This window comes from Dipodomys merriami, unplaced genomic scaffold (assembly GCF_024711535.1).
Source record: "Dipodomys merriami isolate MVZ:Mamm:240054 unplaced genomic scaffold, mDipMer1.0.p SCAF_177, whole genome shotgun sequence".
Lineage (NCBI taxonomy): Eukaryota > Metazoa > Chordata > Mammalia > Rodentia > Heteromyidae > Dipodomys > Dipodomys merriami.
The window spans coordinates 1744673-1763057 of record NW_027203126.1 but is presented as its reverse complement, the minus strand read 5'-3'; the positions used below and the strand labels follow the sequence as shown (position 1 = coordinate 1763057).

The window sequence follows — 18385 nt, the reverse complement described above, 5'->3', positions numbered from 1 at the left end:
GGGCCTTGGGTTTCAAGCCTGAGTTGTTCTTGTCACTACACTGGTTGTAGGGAATGAAAAAAATTGATTTCAGACAAATTTACATTATGTGTTCTTATACTAGGTTGGGAGTTTTGTTGCTAAGGCTGAATTGTCTTGGTGGACATGGTGCTTAAGTCTAGAGAGATTGAGGACGGGAGATGTCAGGACCTTTTGCAACCTGGAGCCATGATGGCTTACTCCCATCTCCAGTGCTGCATGAGCAGTCTGGCAGTACTCTGGGCTGAGTCTAGCCTCATTCTTCAGGGTTCTCATAGAAACCACAGATCTTGCTATTGTGATTCTCCTCTCTTTCTCTGTCTCTGTCTGCTCTTTGTCTCTTTCTGCCTCTCCGTCTTTCTCTCTGTCTTTCTGTCTCTTTCGGTCTTTCTGTCTCTGTGTCTCTATCTCTGTCTCTGTATCTCTCTCTCTCTGTATTGGCTGTGATGTGCCTCATGAAGGCTTCATTCATGAAACAGGATGAGACACACACAACAGGAAGTGCCACCTCCAAGGGAAGGGGGCTTTGGGGGAGGCTCACACTGCATTCTGTGATGTAGGTAGCAAGGTCCTGCTCCAGGAGGGATCTCTGAGTCTCAGAGGCCTTCAGCTCCACCTCCTTCTGACTAAGCACAGCCTCCACCTCTGATACTCTCCGATGTAACCGGGTCATTTCCTGCTCCATCTGAAATAGACACATGGACAGGTTAAAAAGGGTTCCCAGAGGTTAGTTAGGAGTAATTAAAATCTCAAGCAGCCCCTGAGACCATGTGGTGGTCTGGGCTACTGCAAATTCGCCAGGAGTTGGGATGGAAATACCATTGTTTCTTCGCCCAGGAGCACACAGTTCTTCGTAGGGACAGTCACCAAATGCTAGGTCACTCCTCTCATCCAAGTCCCGCTTCACACTTGGTCACTTCTCTAACCCAGTTAGCAAGGAAGCCACCATCATCATTTTTCACCTGTTTTGCCTTTTTTTTTTAATTTGGTTTGTTTTTGCTTTTGTTTTTTGTGTTTTTTTGTAGATGTCACTTTAATTTTTATCCCAAATCCATCTTGATCCCCCCCATCTCTCCTTGCAAAGATCTAGAGGACAAAATCCAGGACAGGGCAAGGAGACAATTATTCGTCTGTACGCTTAGTAGTCCCGGACAAGCAGTGACTTTTAATAAAGTTTTCCAGGGAGTTGCCTCTGGGCAGGAACAGTGAGCGTTAAGAGACGTTGAGCATAATCAAACACAGTGGCCGCAGTGATACAAGCAGGAGTTTTAAAAGACTAGGAAGAGAGACTTCTCATCACTCAAAGCAGATGGGCTGCAACTCAGCCACAGGTGAGGACCCACGCCACCTGCCGGAAGAAGCAGACATGGGGCTGGGTCATGCTGAGAAGCAGGGGGGCCGTTTTAAATCCAGGGCCTCCTCTGGTTAAGACTTAAAAGGATTTATGGCAACGTCAAGGCCCCGAATTCATCTCCCTCTGAGTTGCTGGAGGAGCGACTTCGGCGAGAGAGAGAGAGCGAGTGCGCACCGCCTGGATCAGGAGGCTCAGCGCCAGCAGCGGCCCCGGGCAGATCCCTTGGCATATATTGACGGGAAGATCCTGGACCGAGGAGGAGGGAGGCCGACTGCAGAGATAAATACCTTGTGACACTTGTCCTGAGAGTCTTGAAGCTCTTTGCTTTTGATGAGGAGTTTCTTTTCCATGGAGCTAGTCTTGGCAGGGGAGTCCAGACCCGACACAACAGACCTGGGGGCGGGGGGGAGGGAGGAACTAATGTCAAGTGGCAGTCTAGGCGAGGCCCAGGAGCTGCGGTCAGAAAACTGCAGCAGAATGGTGAGCCTGCCAGCACGCTGCAGCTACCGGCACCATGGATCCCAAGCAGCTTCAGAGGACTCAGGGAGCCGGTGGGCACAATGCAAATTCAGTCATCATTGTCATCATTGGGACAAGGACTCAGCCTTGGTTTCCACATCTGCAAGGTGGGACAACAAGAAAAAAATCTACCACCAGGCAAAGTTGAGCATTAACTCAACAGGACCATGCCTGGCAGGGTTCCACTCACTGACCCACTCAACCGCTACCTACTGTGCACCCACTCAGTTCCAGAAACCATTCGATGCACTTCCAACCAGCACTGAACAAGACACACAGGGTCCCCACCCTCCTGGTGCTGACGTTCTACAGAAGGCAGACAGACTGCACCAGGCAGATTCATAAACAAAAAAAGTTACAGATGAGAAAGACTTCAGTGAAAGAAGAAGCAGGATAATGGATAGGGAGGCTATGAAGGAATAAATGGGGTTGGGAGAGTCCCATGTTTAAGCAAAGGTGATCAGGGAGAGCTTCTCAGAGGAGGTGACATTTGACCTGAGACATGAAGGCTGAGAAGGTGTTGGCCATACAATGTTCCCGAAGAAGGGTCAGGAAGAGGAGAATAAGAGAGCTAACAGATACTTTTAAAAGGCCCAAGTCAGGACAGGGCTAACACGATGATCAGGGCTAACACAGATCGAAATATCATTTATTCCTTCCCCAAGCTAGTGAGTTGGAATCTGTTTCATTTTATTTAAAAATAAATAAAATAAAATATCCCAGGTTTGGGAAGGTGGCTCAGTGGTAGAGTGTTGACCTCACATGCATGAGGCCCTGGGTTCTATTCCCCAGCACCACATAAACAGAAAAGGCCAGAAGTGGTACTGTGGCTCAAGTGGTACAGTGCTGCCTTGAATTCAAGCCCCACAATGGAAAATAATAATAATAAATAAATAAAACAAATGGCTAATGCTTACGATGACTAGCCAAACTCATTCCCAAAAATGTCTAAGTTCTCCTCTCTACCACAATGAATAAGTCACCACACTTGGAAAGCGGACCACAGAGTTGAGGATCTTACTGAAGTGATCATCCTGGGTTATCTGAATGGGTCCAGTGTGATCACCGAGATTCTTAAAAGACAGAAGGTAAGGCAGGAAGGAGAGATGACCTGGGGTCAGTGCTGGCTTAGAAGATGGAAGAAGATTAAAAGAACCAACCGATGCAGACAGACTCTGGAAGCTGGGAAAGACAAGAAGATTGGTTCTCCCCTGGAGCCTCTGGTAAGAGGGCAGCCTCAGCTATATGAATCTCAGCCCAGCAAAACCGACCTCAGACTCCTGATGCCCAGAACTGCAAGACCATACTCTGGGGTGTTCTCTTATGCTGATTTGTTACAGCATCAACAGGGAACTCATATGGTGACTGAGCTCTGATCACACAGCTGGTTCTGTTGGAATGCTGGACAAGTCTTAACTCTTCTTTCCCTACAACTCTCTGAGGCAGACACAAGTTACAAGCTGAGGAAACAGGCCCATTGAGGTGATAAACAGTTTTGGTTGTTCTCCATAGGAGCCGAGAGAATGAGACTGAATGAACGTAACTCCGAGGAAATATCACAAAAATTTAACAGGCTGTCCGGGGAGTGAACAAGAAGGGTAGGATCCTTACCCATACAGAGTGACTGACATACATACCTCATCCTAGAACTATGGGTAGAGGAGAAAGCTCCCACTCAAGGCCATGTCCCTCAGTGGCTGGTTTCCTGGGTATAAACACTGGGACAGATGAAGGGCAGACACGGCCAGACAAACAACTGGCCAAGGTTCTTACTCATAAGACATGGCAGAGCCCAAGACTGCCCCATGATTCAGTATGTGTTGCCTTGGTTACAGGACTGTGGAGCTGGTTATCAATAAGCAAGCAGTGTGGGACTTACCAGCAGGTGGAAGTTCTGCTTTCTGCTGCCCTAAATGACTTCCTGCCTGAAAGAGGTCAATTTCCTACAGCCATGCAAAACACCTCTCTGCCCACCACTCCCAGCTCCAATGGCAAGGGTTGGGGTGGTAGTGCGGGCTTGCTGTAGCCCAGTGACAGCTCTCTGTGCTCACATCGTAGGGCAGCCAAGCGACCATACACAGACTTGTGCTACTCTGTTCAAAGTCGAAGCCCACTCCTCCAAGAGCTGTGTGAACCTTTCTGAGCCTCAGTCTCCTCGGCTGTAAAATGGAGATCAGTCTCATCTGCCTCAGAATCCTTGTGACCATTAGATTAGATGGGCCATGTACAGCCCCTCAGCATAGTGTGTGACACGATATGGAGATCAGATGAATGTTAATCATGATTGGTATCATTGGCGTCTCTATTATTGCTACTCCTGCAATTACGTAAATAGCATCTGATTCCTAGGCCTTTAACAATCACTTGAAATGGTAACTCAGCTGGGGGGGCGGGGGGGGGGGCGGCACCTAAATGTGATCTGTGCTATTATTCACATTAAGACAAATGGTGGTTATTCACAGAAATGGGCAACAGGGAAGGCAATCCAGAAACAAATCTTTTCTAAAAATCTCACATTGGGCTAGAGATTTGAACACCCCTCACAAGCCTATTATCTAGCCCAAACCCATGCATACAACACAACACTTTCTTTTCATTTGAGATGAAATGGATGACATGGTAAGGGCCTTGAGTCTCCTTTAGTATTTCCTGATCGTATTTTGGTGGGTGACCTAGAGAGCAAGACCCAACACACCCAAATGGGGAAGAAAGGATTCCTGGTTTCTTAGTTACCAAGGGTCATCCACATGTCACGAAGCTACATGTGACAGAAGACCATACGGGCCGTGACTCCTTGTGCATTAGCACAGAACCGGTCCTTTTAGAGGAGCTTATGATGGTAAGATGGGGTGTGGTTTGTAAAACTTAATGACATGTGGAGCACCAGCTCCCTTGTGCTTCATGTTGAACAGTGCATTGCTTTTTGTAGCAAGCGGATAGCTTATTCAAACACACACACACACACACACACACACACACACACACACACACACACATACACACACACACACACACACACACACGTGTGCTTCTAGGTCACTCATTAATGGGACCCAGAATCCAGGAGATGCCCAGCCAGCACTCAAAGACAGTGCAACAATCCTTCTCATCAACTCCCCCCTCATTCTGTGATTTTGCTGCTCGACATAGGTCCACTGCTTAGTAGTTCTAAGTACAGCAATTAAGAGCTCTTCAGAATAAATATGCTAAAGAAAACATCTTTTACGAATAACTTTTTTAAAATCACATTTAAAAAAAAAAGCTTCAGTAAGGATGATGAGTCTAAACGAAGAGCAGAGTAACAACCACAAAAACATTAATGGGACTGGAGGGCCAGGCTGGGGGATGGAGGGGAAAGGTCACCACAGCTCCCTGTCCTCAGCCTAGTGGCTGCATCACAGCATCATCCCAAGCTGGTGGAGGTTTAACAAACACTACATGCAGGGTCCAATTAGATTAATTAAGTCTGAGACAGACAGAATGGCCTAGACTTCACTGTGCTTATTAAGCAACCAGTGATTCTAACCAGTGCTAATTAGAGACACTGCAATCAGACACCAGTGGCTCTCACTTATCATCCTAGCTACTCAGGAGGCTGAGATCTGAAGATCAAGGTTCGAAGCCAACCCAAGCAGGACTTACCTCCAATGAACCAGCAAAAAAAAACTGGAAGTGGAGCTATGGCTCATATGATAGACCACCAGTCTTGAGGGGGAAGAAAAAAAAAAAAAAGCTAATGGTCAGCTACTAGGTCCTGAATTCAAGCACTTAAAAAAAAAAATTAAAAAGAGAGTGTTCATGCTCAGGATTCAAAAAAACTGACTGTCTCTAAAAGTTGATTCTATGTGGAATTCTGACCAGACTATTTGGTATAGGTGCTTTGTGGGGGCCCCATTTTAATGCAAATCCTTACGGGTTATAAATTTCAAGACAAGGTACAAGTAAATGTCTGGTCCTCAACTAAGGGCGATTTTGCGCATGTGCATGTGCCCACAAGTATCCTAGCCATTTGGCAATATCTACAGTGTTGGGGTTTTTTTTTTTGTCTGTTTTAATTTCAACAGCTTATGGTCAGAATGTTATTACCATCCAGGGGGGGTAGAAGCCAGAAATGCTGGTCTGTAAGAACCAATCCCATAATGAGAACCAGCCAGCCCAAAATGTCAATAGTGTCAAGAAGCCCTGCTAGAAAGGCTGCAAAGTAAAGGAAGCCATGAAACCTAGGCCCCAGAAAGGAACAATCCAGGAGAGAAAATGAATGTCACTACCCTCATAATCAATAGTGGCCATCTATCAAGTGGTTCCTGGCTGTGATTACACTTTACATATGACCTCAATGAATCTCCTGCCATCTGATGAGCAGAGGATTACTGTCCCTCCTGGAACTAGGGCTAAGGAAGAGCTAACCCCCTCTACAGCTCAAGATGATTTGCCTGCACGTGCAGGCCAGTAGAGCTGGAGGTTCAAAGTATGGACAGCTCAGCTCTCAACTCTGCTACTTCTTGTCTGAACAGACCTGGACAAACCCATGAGAAATACTGCAGATGGCTGCAAGGTAGAGAGGGGGAAGTCATGGAGGAAATGGAGACTGGGTCATGTGAGGTGACTGGTTGCACTGGATGCTAAACCTGAATCTTGGGACAACCTGGGGAACCAAGAACAGCCACAAGCCAGATCAGCCCACCACCACCCCCAGAAAAGAATTCAACCCACATACAGAAGCAACTCTCCCTCCTTCTAAGGGTGGCTCAGAGGGGGACAATTAAACAGGAAACAGGATAGATTGCTGGAAGCCCCTGACGATGAAGGCTCCCAGCTAGATGAGACGCAGTACAATGGGGATGCTAATAAAAGAACATGCAGCCTGCCCACACATTGCTTGCCTACTCCTCCTGGCCACATCTCGGATGCACAGCCAGCTATCCCCATGGAGAGGAGCGACACTTCTGAGCAGCGGGTGCATGCAGCCACCCGCCCACACACAGCAGTGCTGTCTCTCCCAGCGCCAAAGCCAAGTTTGGGTTTTCCCTCTTTCTTTCCAGCTTCTATTTTCTAGAAGAAAAGAAAAAAAAATTACTCTGAAATCAACATCTCTTCCTGATAAACACATCTGCCTTGTGAACAGAGAAGTCCTGAGGAGTGCTAAGAGAGGTGATGGTCAGGACACAGAGGACAAGGGAAGGCAGTATCAGGGCGACAGAAAGAAAATGTTTGCTTCCAGTGTATTAGACAGGACTTAAAAATTGCTTTACATGAAACCTCTACATTTAGAAGGATAAAAAAGATAAAATGCAGTTTTATAAATATAAAATAGGCCTATAAATAATCTGTATTACTCAAGAAAATCCCTGGATAAAAGCTATTACCAGAATACTTCCTATCAAAAGAGAATATAGTGTGGACTCCCATCCTAACAGGAACACAGGCTAAGATCTAATGTCCACCCTAATGATTAGGATCATATGTCCATTCCCCTACGAAAAGAGCCCTATGCCTGTTTAATATGCCACCGAATCACAGATCGCAAGCCACAGACATTTTTGAGATAGCCAAGAGAGGATGCTAAGATGCTAATGTGAGAAAAATCAAAATCAGCTCAGCTGAAGGTCTCACCTCAATTGTGGCCAATGGCACTAAAAATACAGACAGCCACAAAAATGCAATGTGGTAGATGGGTTGGGGAGGGTACCATCAGCATTCTGCTTCTAAAAATACGCTCACTGGCTTTTAAGATTGTGCATTCTGAAATCTGTGAACTCACTTTATAAATCCATTATAAAATACTCAGCATTATGAGCACTTGGAAATATGTATCAAAAGTGCTGATCTCCTACCGAGTTTCACTCTGTCTAGTTGTGGGGCCACACCCATAACACACACACACACACACACACACACACCACACACACAATGCTATATATACACAAACTGCATACTCATACACTGACACACACGACCAGCAGTAGCATGTCTCCAGACACATTTGGGCATTTGCTTTAGAATGATTAATATGTCCCTCAAAGATCATTTATCAAAAATCACACTATTAATAAAAATATATCCATTCGTTCTTTAATACAACTCCCAGATTTTAAGCCATTGCTAATTTCATGGACAAATTTCCACCTCTTGCTTAGATACCTGCAAACAAACTCACTTAGCTCCTTAGATCTAACTCTTGTCCTGTTCATCTTATTATAAACCCACCTTCCAGCAATGGTCAGAGGGACCCTCTTTAAAAGGGTAACATAATCATCTATGTACTCCCTCAAAATCCTCCCCTGGGGTCCTGCTCGGTGTAATGCAAGCCAAGTCCAGCTCTGTTGACCTCACCTTGGACTGCATCCCCCATGGATTCTAAAAGCTGCAGCTGCTCAAATGGGCTTCTCTTGACTGGGCACAACAGATCAGTCCTGGCCTCCAGGCCTTTGCCCTTTTCCTTCTTCCTGGACTACCCTTTCCAGCTGTCTTTGAGAACAGCTCCATATTGTCATCTTGGGAGAACACACTCTAGGCAGGCAGAGATTTTTTTTTTTTGCCTCAGTGTTCATGTATATTCTCAGTTGCCTAGAGAGTTCTAGGCACCCAGCAGGCTATCAGACTGAACAAATGAATGAAGGTACAGCTGCTCCATCAGGATGGAAGCTCCACAGAGGCAGGGATTTTTGTCTGTCATGACTTCTACAATGGCACTTAGCCCCTTTTAGGTGCTGGGGGTGGACTTACATGCCACCTATTAGGCACTCAGCTATGTCACCTTAGAAAGTAACCCTATCCTCCTAAACAAATACCCAGGGCTCTGTTCAGGAAGGTCCTCCCTGGGCACCTAAGTGGCCACCAGACACAGGGTCCAGGGCAGTTCTGATTTCTTCAGTCTGGTCACCATCTGAATCCATATCATGTATAGTGTGTTTTGGCCCTTCACCCCACCCCCCACCCCACCCCAAGACACTGACCTTTTTGAGGTCAAGGACCTCATTTCCTGTTCGGAGACAGGCCCTAGAACAATGGCTATGTTGAATGAGTGACCAAGTGAAGTGAGTGAATGAGTGATGTACCAGCCTGCGATGGCCCAAGTAGCTGGAGGTTAAAGGTCACAGGAGAGAGGAATCCCAATTGAGTCATGTTGCAATGCTGGCACCCCTTCAACTGCAGAAGACATACATAGTTCTGGGAAGCAACGTCACAATGACATGCATACTCTCTCACGGGGGGAAGGGAGTGGAGGGAGAGCTGGGCTCTCAATCACCCAGAGGAGGCTGGAAGCGTGTAGCATCTATGCTGGGCACTGCAAGAGTTGCCACCAGACCTGGATCCTGCCAGAAGCCTCCAGAGTGTTTTCTGGAAAAGGCAGATCTAACCAATGCGCTGCAGACTCCATTCACAGTAAAACACTGGATGAAGATATTAGGACATCTGTCAGGCACCCCGTGTGGAGCCAGATTCTCTCAATGAGCAGAAACCAGTGAGATGTCTTTACCAAGTAGAAAAAGAGAAAGAAAGGAAAGCTGAAAGCACCCCCAGCCCCATCCTCACACCTGAATAACAATAAGCGACATGAACACCTGCTCTGCTACAAGAGCTAAGCTAAGTGCTCCACATGTCTCCGTGGGAAACCGATCATGTAGGCACTATTCCATTCCCCCATCACAGATGAGGGACTTGAAGCTTAAAGTGAAATACCTCATCCATACAACTGGCAAGATGACACCCAGATGGGAACCCAGGCCTATGTGATCCCAACTCCTGAACTTTGCCATCAGAGGGCTGCATCTTGTCTCCCCCACCCCTTCCCCACCCTTACCAATACCTCCCCCCAGCAAAAAAGTACAGGACACTTTTATTAGCCCTAAATCTAGAAGTTAAAAATGTAGGCCATCCTTTGGCATATGCAAGCTGTGTGAACTTCAGAGGTAACCAAGCTTCGTGATCATAAAATGATGAGTGTTGCTGGATGAAAAGAGAATGCTTGCTAAACACTTGGGATAAATAGGGACTGACTTCTCTGGAGAAGTGGCCTCTTTCACTTTCATTAGTAAACAAGGGTATTGATTCTGCACAACCCAGCAAAATCATGACAATTTAGAGGAAAGGTAAGAGGTACAGAGTTCTCTGGGCAATGAGATTATCGGCCCAAGTCCTCGAGTCTCAGTGTTCTCATCTGCGAAATGAGGACACTACTAACCTCCTCAGAGGACTACATTGAGACAGTAAGGACTTGACTGGGCAATGCGTGTGAAGGCCTGAACAACCAGATCTACACATACACCAGAAGTTCTCAGCAGATGATGGCCCCCATTCATTATTAACTGTATCTAAGTTGTGCAGAGGGGATTGCCATAATCCCTAGCCACTGTAGTCTAATTCAATTTGACAGATGTTAGACCTACCAGGGCAAAGCCCTATTGGCAGCAAAAGAAGAAAGACATGGTCTTGTCCTCAATGAACCTTGGGCAATTTGGCCAGACACAAGGGACAAGAAGTTGAGTACAAGTGAAAAGGCTGGAGAGGGGTCTGGCGTATAGGGCTTGAATGTCAAGTTCGAAAGAGGTCATTAATTCTGTGCACACTAGGACGCTGCTGAAGGCCTCAGCAGGACGATTACATCATCCAACCCTTGCTTTGGAAGACGTCCACCCTCTGTGGAGAATGGATTACAGCCAGGAAAACCAGAGGCAGAGGACTTAGGAGGCGACTGCAACAATCCAAGCCAAAGTCCATTATGGGTGACAGTGAGGACAAAACAGTGGGCACGAACGCAAGTGCCATCAGAGATACAACCAGGAGGTCTTGCCTAATGATGGGATGCAGGGGAGCAGGGGGAGTTGAGGATGACCCTGTTTCCTTGCCTAGAAGGGTCAGCGAAAGGGCTAATTCCTTAAACATGATTAGGAAGAAAGCTAGAAGAGGGTAAAGTCGAGAGTCAATGAGAGTACATACATTTAAAAGAGAAGGTAACCTCAAAAGGGTGGCAGTCAGAGGTGGGCATAAAACCAAGTACCCATAATCTAGACAGGAACAGAGAGACAGAGACAGAGAGAGACAGAAATAGGGAGCGAGCCGTCCATCCAGAAGAACAGCAGGAAATAACAGCACGTGGCTAGCCTGGTTGAGTGCAATGGAACATCTTCTCACACAGTCATTTCTGAAGCATCACAGGCATGAGAAAAGAGGCTATGATGGACATTATTCCTTTGGGAAGTTTGTCCCAGAGGGGCCAGGAGATGGAAAAAGCAAGTAAAGCCGACAGAATGCAGAGGAATTTACTTAGGCGAAGGAGGAGTTGCCAGCCCTGCGCTGCACTTGGGACCACGTAGCACTGTTGAGTCCATGACTGTCTTCTTAAGGGATCCAAGGCAACCATGCAAATGAGCGTGTGTAGGCCAACAAAACACAGGCTTGACGAATCCTCTGGAGCCTAATCTTTGAAGAACTGAGATAGGATGGTTTGCATTCCATTTCCTAAAGGTATCTTTAAAGGCAAGTGAGAAGGCGGTAGAATGGTCCTGCCAGGGCTGCCAGGCAGGCACGCACATTCTAAATAGAGAACAGATAAGACAAGGAGGAGAACAAGATGTGCTTGACTGGGAGAAAGAAGAAATTGAACGAACCAGAAGAGAAGAGAACCCAAACCGACACCCCAGAGACAAGTCACTAAACACGATCCAAATAACAGGGAAGGAGAAACACCACCAGACACTCGAGGGCAGTCGCCATGGGCAGAAGCTAGTTATGATTTGTTAACTTATTGGGGAGTTACAGTAGATGTATGCCTTGGAGGAACGGAGAAGATGCTGTCATTGTTGCTGATTATTTTTTTAAAAATCAAATCACAGATGGGATTGTTTGCAGTAAGGATCTGGGTAGAAAGCACAATGTCAAAGAGCCTTTGGCGAAACATGGAAGGAAAGCAATTAGTAAGGGAAAATGCCCCAAGTACTATTTCAATAAAAAGGAAGTAGGACTGAAGGGAGAATTGAGGCCATCATCCTCAAGAATAAACCATAGAAGGCAACTGGAAGCGCAAAATGAAGATTTGAGGAGATGAGGATTACAGTCATCATCAAGAAAGCCATAAAAAGTGTTTTGGCACTGGGCATCGGTGGCTCACTCCTGTAATCCTAGCTACACAGGAGGCTGAGATCTGAGAATCACGGTTCAAAGCCAGCCCAGGCAGGAAAGGCTGTGAGACTCTTATCTCCAATAAACCACCAGAAAACCAGAAGTGGCACTGTGCCTCAAGTGGTAGAGTGCTAGCCTTGAGCTGAAGAGCTGAGGGATGGTGCTCAAGCCCAGAGTTCAAGCCCCACTACCGACAACAAAAAAATTGTTTTGGCAAGGCATGGTGGTATATGCCTGTAATCCCAGCACTTGGGAGGCTGAGGCAGGAGGATCAGAGGTTTGAGAACATATCCTCAACAACAACAACAAAAAATTAAAAAAGAAATTTTTATCAGTTCACCAAGTGTTTACGACAATTAGCCTAACAAAATGGTGGAGAATATGGTCAGTGTAGTTTCTTGGCCTGACTGAGCTTCTACTCTGGCAAATAAGAACTCTCAAGGAGGGCTAGGAATGTGGCTTAGTGGTAGAGTGCTTGCCTAACATGTGTGAAGCCCTGGGTTCAATTCCTCAGTACCACATAAACAGAAAAAGGTGGAAGTGGTGCTGTGGCTCAAATGGTAGAGTACGAGCCTTGAGCAGAAGCAGCTCAGGGACAGTGCCCAGGCCCTAAGTTAAAGCCCTGAGACTGGCCAAAAAAAAAAAAAAAAAGCTCTCAAGGAAAGAAGACATAGGCATGCATGCATGCATACCGCACAAACGTGTGCGTGCGCACACCCCAGGTAAGAGTCTCTAAATGAGAAGAAAAAAAATCAGAGAACTCCAAGAACTGTTCAGTCTAGCTACTCAATAAACCCACAGAGATAAAAACAGAGCTCAGCATTTAGACCCGCCTGGCCCTCTCATCCCACCTGCATCTACCTTCGCTCCCCACAGTGACCTCCATTTCTGACAAGATGGGAACACTGCCTGGGCTCAAGACCTGGCTAAACCACTCAAAACTGCATCATTTGGGACTAGCTGCTACAAACAAACAAATAATATAAATAAATAATATAAATAAATAAAATCATTCCAGGTCTCAGTTTCCCTCACATGTAAAGTGAGACCAATGGTATCTTCCTTTGGGACAGTTCTGTAGTTAGTGAGTTAATCTGTGTAAAGTGCTTCGAATAAAGCCTGGTAGAGAACTGGTAACTGGTAACCTGTTAAGAAGGAGTAAGTTGTTAAGACTCTGTCCATGTGAAATGATCTCCATCTTTCTCTCCACTGACCCAAATCCATTTGTTTTACAAAGAGCTAAGCCAACTAGGTCCAGCCCTGGCCTTGGGATCCCAATCTCCATGAGGGAATAGATGGACATTTCCAGGAAAAATCACCACTGCCCTTCAGCATGAAGGGAACTCATGTGGACTGGCGGAATTCATGAAGTGCCTTTGGTTGACTCGAATGCCCAATGCCTGCCATACTGGTTCCACAGCAGAGGCATCTGCTCTGTGTTCTCTGAATGTTTCCACAAATCTGTCTAGATACAGCCTACCAGAGAGGGAGGTGCCCATGCTAGGAGAGAACCTCATTATTCTGTCTCTCCATCTACTCCTCCTTGATGACCACCTTCTAGCCACTGGTATCTGGTTCGTCTGGGACATTTAAGCACTTTTAGGAGAAAATCCCCAAGACCTTGGAAGCTGGGTTTTGGGGGCTGGCATGACTCTGAACTACTTGATTACTGGTAGATCCTTTTCATGCCTTCTTGGAAGCATAGAAAGAATACTTCACGGGTCCAGACCAGTGTATCAGTGACGTCAGTGAACATTGAGTGAGGTTTTCCCACATGATTTCAGTACACTGTATCTTCATAAAAAGACATCGATGTTCCCACATTCTGCACATGAGAAAACCAACGCACCAACGACTAGCCATCGAAAAATTTAGGCAAGCCATGGTAGCAGCCATACTTCATTCCTCCACCAGGTCTGAATGGCTGGTTCCATCACTACACATCCAAAAGGGAAGGAAAACACCCAGAGTCAAAAGGAAGACAGGGTCCCCTTCTTAAAATAAGCTTCTTGAGACCCTCCCCTTAGCCCACAGATCCAGATTCATCAAAATCACATTGTTCCTCCAACATTTCCAACTTCTCCAAAAGCAGAGACATAGCCAGTGCAGAAGTAGCACAAAGCACACATCCAACAGGTTTTTACTTTGTAGGGATGATCCAGGAGGCTTTGTGGAAATGCACTGTTTCAGCGAAAGCTTAAATGAGGCAGTGTCTCAAAATAGGAGGAAGGACCCAAAGACATGTACCCCATGCTGACAGGGGAGGTAAGAGGGCTGGGATCCAGTTTATTTTTAAACCTCATACACAGATATCTGTTACTACCCTACTATTGTAAGTTCCCATGAACAGAGGCTCAGAGGAACACCCTGGCAGTCAAAGCTTGGGGATATGGTTTGAGTCACTACTGGTTAAAAAGGAAAAGAGACCCCAGACCATCCAAAACGAAATGTACCATAGTCCTGTCCAATGACCCCAAACTTGGTTCTTGACATTCTCTCTGGTACTCCCCAACTCAAGTAGCAAGGAACAGCCCACTACATGTAAGCCACTATGGTGCTGAGATCAAGATTCTTGCTAAACCTAAAATAATGATGCATGCAGTGCTGGGCTTTAAAATAGTTTAGGGTCCCCCACAAGATAGATGTATGGATGGATGGGAAGGAGGAAGGGAAGAAGGGAGGGAATCCTGAGAAGCAAGATGCAACCACAGTCAGTTTCACAGCCAAGAGTCTCCATGAAAATCCCTGGCTCATTCAGCTCCAAGGCCACGTGTTTTATTCAATTCACTGGGAACAATCCGGGGTCAATTTCCTCAGCACAACAGAGCAGAATTTGCAGTTTCCTCAATGGTGGGAAGAGTGAGTAACAGCTTAGGTAAACCAACATGTGTAAATAAAAACCTGTGATGCTGAAACCAGGGAGGGTGGGGGAACTTAAGCAGGAGGTAGCTGGAGGGCAAAGGCGGCACTAAGAGCAGAAGCCTCCTCCTGCAAATTAATTCTCTAACTGCATATCCATAAAATTGCAGGAGCTGCTAAGTGATTTCATCACTGCATCTATATTACTGGCTTCCCAATTAGTCATAATCTAATATGCCCAGGGTCACCTATATCCAACAGGTGGGGTGAATTTCTAAAATGATGCAGTAGGTTTCGCCTACATATCTGTTCTGGCCAGAATAGGCAAGTCCCATGACAATGTCACATAAGAAAATAGAAGGGGGGGGGGGGGATCTTCCTGATTCCAAGCCACGGAAAAGACATTACCACATTCCCAAAGATAGGGATACTCTAATGCCATTTCCAAATAACAAATACGCGGTTTTGTTTCATATGGATGGATTTTTTTTAAATGAGACTCTTATTAAACATTTTGCTGGGGAAAGCACAGAAGCTTGTTTGATGCTCTAGAGATATTTTGAACCACCGCAGGTGAAATTGCAAAACGTTCAGATACAGTACGCAATATAAACACATTCTGGAGGAGGAAAAGGAATGGTGAGGAAATTAAATCAACCAATATTTATCCAGGGCCTGGGCCTTCATCTTAAGATGTCCCTGTCAGAGAGTATCCCTTAACTCAGCTTTCTGTGAGAAGCAGAAAGATGCAATTAGAGTCTTCCTGAAAAAAAAAAAAATAAGCAATTAATCACACACTGCTCCAGATTAATTGCATAGCCTCTGATGCTCAACATCATTCTTCCTTTGCCCCTGCAATCTGACTTCCCCGTGTCCTCCTTGGGTTTTTAGATCACTGATTAACACCCTACATTCTGACCCAGCCAGCCCACCACTAACCAGAACTACAACTCCTCCATCACACACACACACACACACACACACACACACACACACACACACACACACACACACACACACACACACACACACACACACACACACACACACACACACACACACACACACACACACACACACACACACACACACACACACACCCCCTCTCCAATCCTCCTCCAATCCTATTGGTGACCTTCAGTGTCCTGTGCATGTCAAGGTTACACTGCCCACTAACCACACATCCTTCACCTCCAGGCCTCCACTCCTGCCCCGCTCCTTGATGCCTATGTAAAACCTCCCAGCCCTGCTGGGCCAACACAAATCCATCTGACGGCACATTCAACAGCTAGTTAGATCGCTGCTTCTCCTACCATCACCCAGGCTGCTTTGGGTGATGGAGCAAATCAACCAGAAAGGCACATCTAAACACCACCAAAATCCATCTGAATATTAAACCCAGACCTTGACCAAGGGGAAGAAAGACCACCTCAGCATCTTTCAATACAAAAAACCTCGCTTGAATTCAATCACAGCCCACAACCTTATCTCATAGCCATTGCCTGATTCCTCATTAATGATCTTGAGATCTTTTCAGGAACCTACTGTTAAAAATTGCACCCCATGGGGAGACAGACAATCATCCAGGAACCAGGATGACATCCCTCCAAATCGATCATCTAAGCTAACATATACAACAAATAGGTGATGAATGCTGCCAAGGAGAAAACCAAATTCTGCTCTTCTCCTCATTAATTAATTACCCAACCTTGCCCCCGAGAGCATTGGAGGGAAGGAGCCAGGGTATCTGGGGAACAGCAGAGCTGGTGCAAAACCCTCCTGGGAAAACTTGCTCTCCAAAAACAGAATGTCACCAAGCTCCTCCATCCAGAGGCTACTGCGTTTCACAGAAATTCTAGGAAGGCTGCAAGCCAAGACCCTCTAACTCAAGCACTGTGTTAATGCATGTTTCAATAGCTTTAAGAAGAATGGAGGGAAGACCTTCTAGGTCAAGAGGCTTGCAGTGATGAGTTCCATGTCCATTTTCTAGTTTCCTGGTAGGGGGTGGGTTAGACCCCCTCTGTGAAGCTGGGGGTCTGTGAATCAACGACATCACACTCCTAGCTCACAGGAACAGGGCTTTCTCTGGCTGCCCGAGCTCTCCTCCCAGCTCCCAGCTCTCTGATCTCACAGCATACTTGGAGAAGAGCCGAGCATCGTTTCTCTGTTAGAGCTCGGCTTCAGCCACTTGCAGCTCAGTTAAACCCCTCAGGAAACCCTTTAGCTTATGAGACGGGAGGGGGGTTAGAAGGCTTCCAACAGAGTCAAGATAGCAACCATCCACCCACTTGAGATAGACAGATGCACGGATGGACACAGAGATGGGCAATTCTGTTTAACTCCTGCACTGTTCCTCTTTGACCGAGGATTTGTACTGCTAGGAATCTCCCAGTCTCTCCTTTCCTCTGAAGAACACTAAAGACGGAAAAACTAACCCAAAGTGCCCAATTGGCAATGAGGATGGGGCATGAAGAGGCACAGGTTACCTTACATGCTGCAAGATGAGAAGATTAACCACCTAGCATCCCTCCCTCAATCCTAAACAGGTAGATAGACTGCTTTCCAAATGCAGATCAGCACTTCCCTCTGTGGCACTCCCCCAACCCTCCCCCCCACCACCACCACCTTTGGCACTGTATGGCAATGCATCAATGCAGGTCCCTCCGAAAGTCAAATTTTCACTTACTCAGATCTACCAAGAATCCCCAGTGCCTTGCTGTACGAAAACCCCACAAACGGCAGTTCTTCACCAGAGAAACCCGGGGGGCTCAACTGGCACGGAGTGGACGAAACCCACGAATTCTTCTCTGGTTCATCAAAATTGGAGGTGTCATCATCAGACTTGAGGGTGGGAACGAAGGGGGGAGGAGCTGGTTAAAGAGAAAAAAAAAACAAGAAGGGGGAGAGAGGAGAATTCAGATGGATTCCACACTGTTGCGGGAGAGAAGAAAAAAGCGTCTTACTCCTCGGGCGCCAGCGACAGCACTGCAGCGCCTGCTTTCAATCTAGCTCCTCACAGAGGCAGACCCAGCCTCAGCTCCTACAGCAACAAGAGATTAACCCCTTCCCTGCCAACATGGCCACCAACCCGCAGACAGCCTGAGCTCCCCCCCCCCCAAGATGGGGGGGGGGGGGAAGCAAAGGATAAACTCAGACAGGTCACTTGGTCCGAAGAAAGCACTTGGGCAAGTCTGTGACTTCTTCTGCTTTTCTTCCTGATTATTTCCAGAGCATCAGCAGGTCAGTACCAGCATGCCAGATGAACCTAAACCTATTTAGTCCCTCTCTTCCAGACAGATCTAAATTATTAATAGTTAGTGCTCAGCGCTGAACTGAGGTGGAATGGCTACAGTGTTGGTAGACTAAAGGGAATGGAAGGATCTGGGAGGTTCTGGAACTCATGCTAAGGTACCACTGCAGTCTGGTTCATTCATTTCTACATGAGCCTACTCAGATCTTATTAACCACTTTTTGTTTGTTTGTTTGTTTTTAATTCATTCTCCCTCCTCCCTA

The 18385-nt window shown here is 46.4% G+C and overlaps 1 protein-coding gene across 3 annotated transcripts in view; it reads right to left on the bottom strand.

The window, feature by feature from the left end:
- LOC138829862 (citron Rho-interacting kinase) overlaps positions 1 to 18385 on the bottom strand; it is a 162294-nt gene that overhangs the window by 86680 nt on the left and 57229 nt on the right. For 2 of the 3 annotated variants that reach the window (XM_070026424.1, XM_070026425.1), the window contains exons 1-2: positions 838 to 1337; positions 560 to 703 (exon numbers count right to left, since the gene is read on the bottom strand). In XM_070026424.1, the coding sequence (XP_069882525.1) occupies positions 560 to 703; positions 838 to 840 (147 nt within the window). In that variant the 5' untranslated portion in view covers positions 841 to 1337. Of the gene's footprint in view, positions 1 to 559; positions 704 to 837; positions 1338 to 1659; positions 1766 to 17558; positions 17743 to 18385 lie in introns of those variants that run through there. The other variant, XM_070026426.1, reaches the window with a different exon arrangement.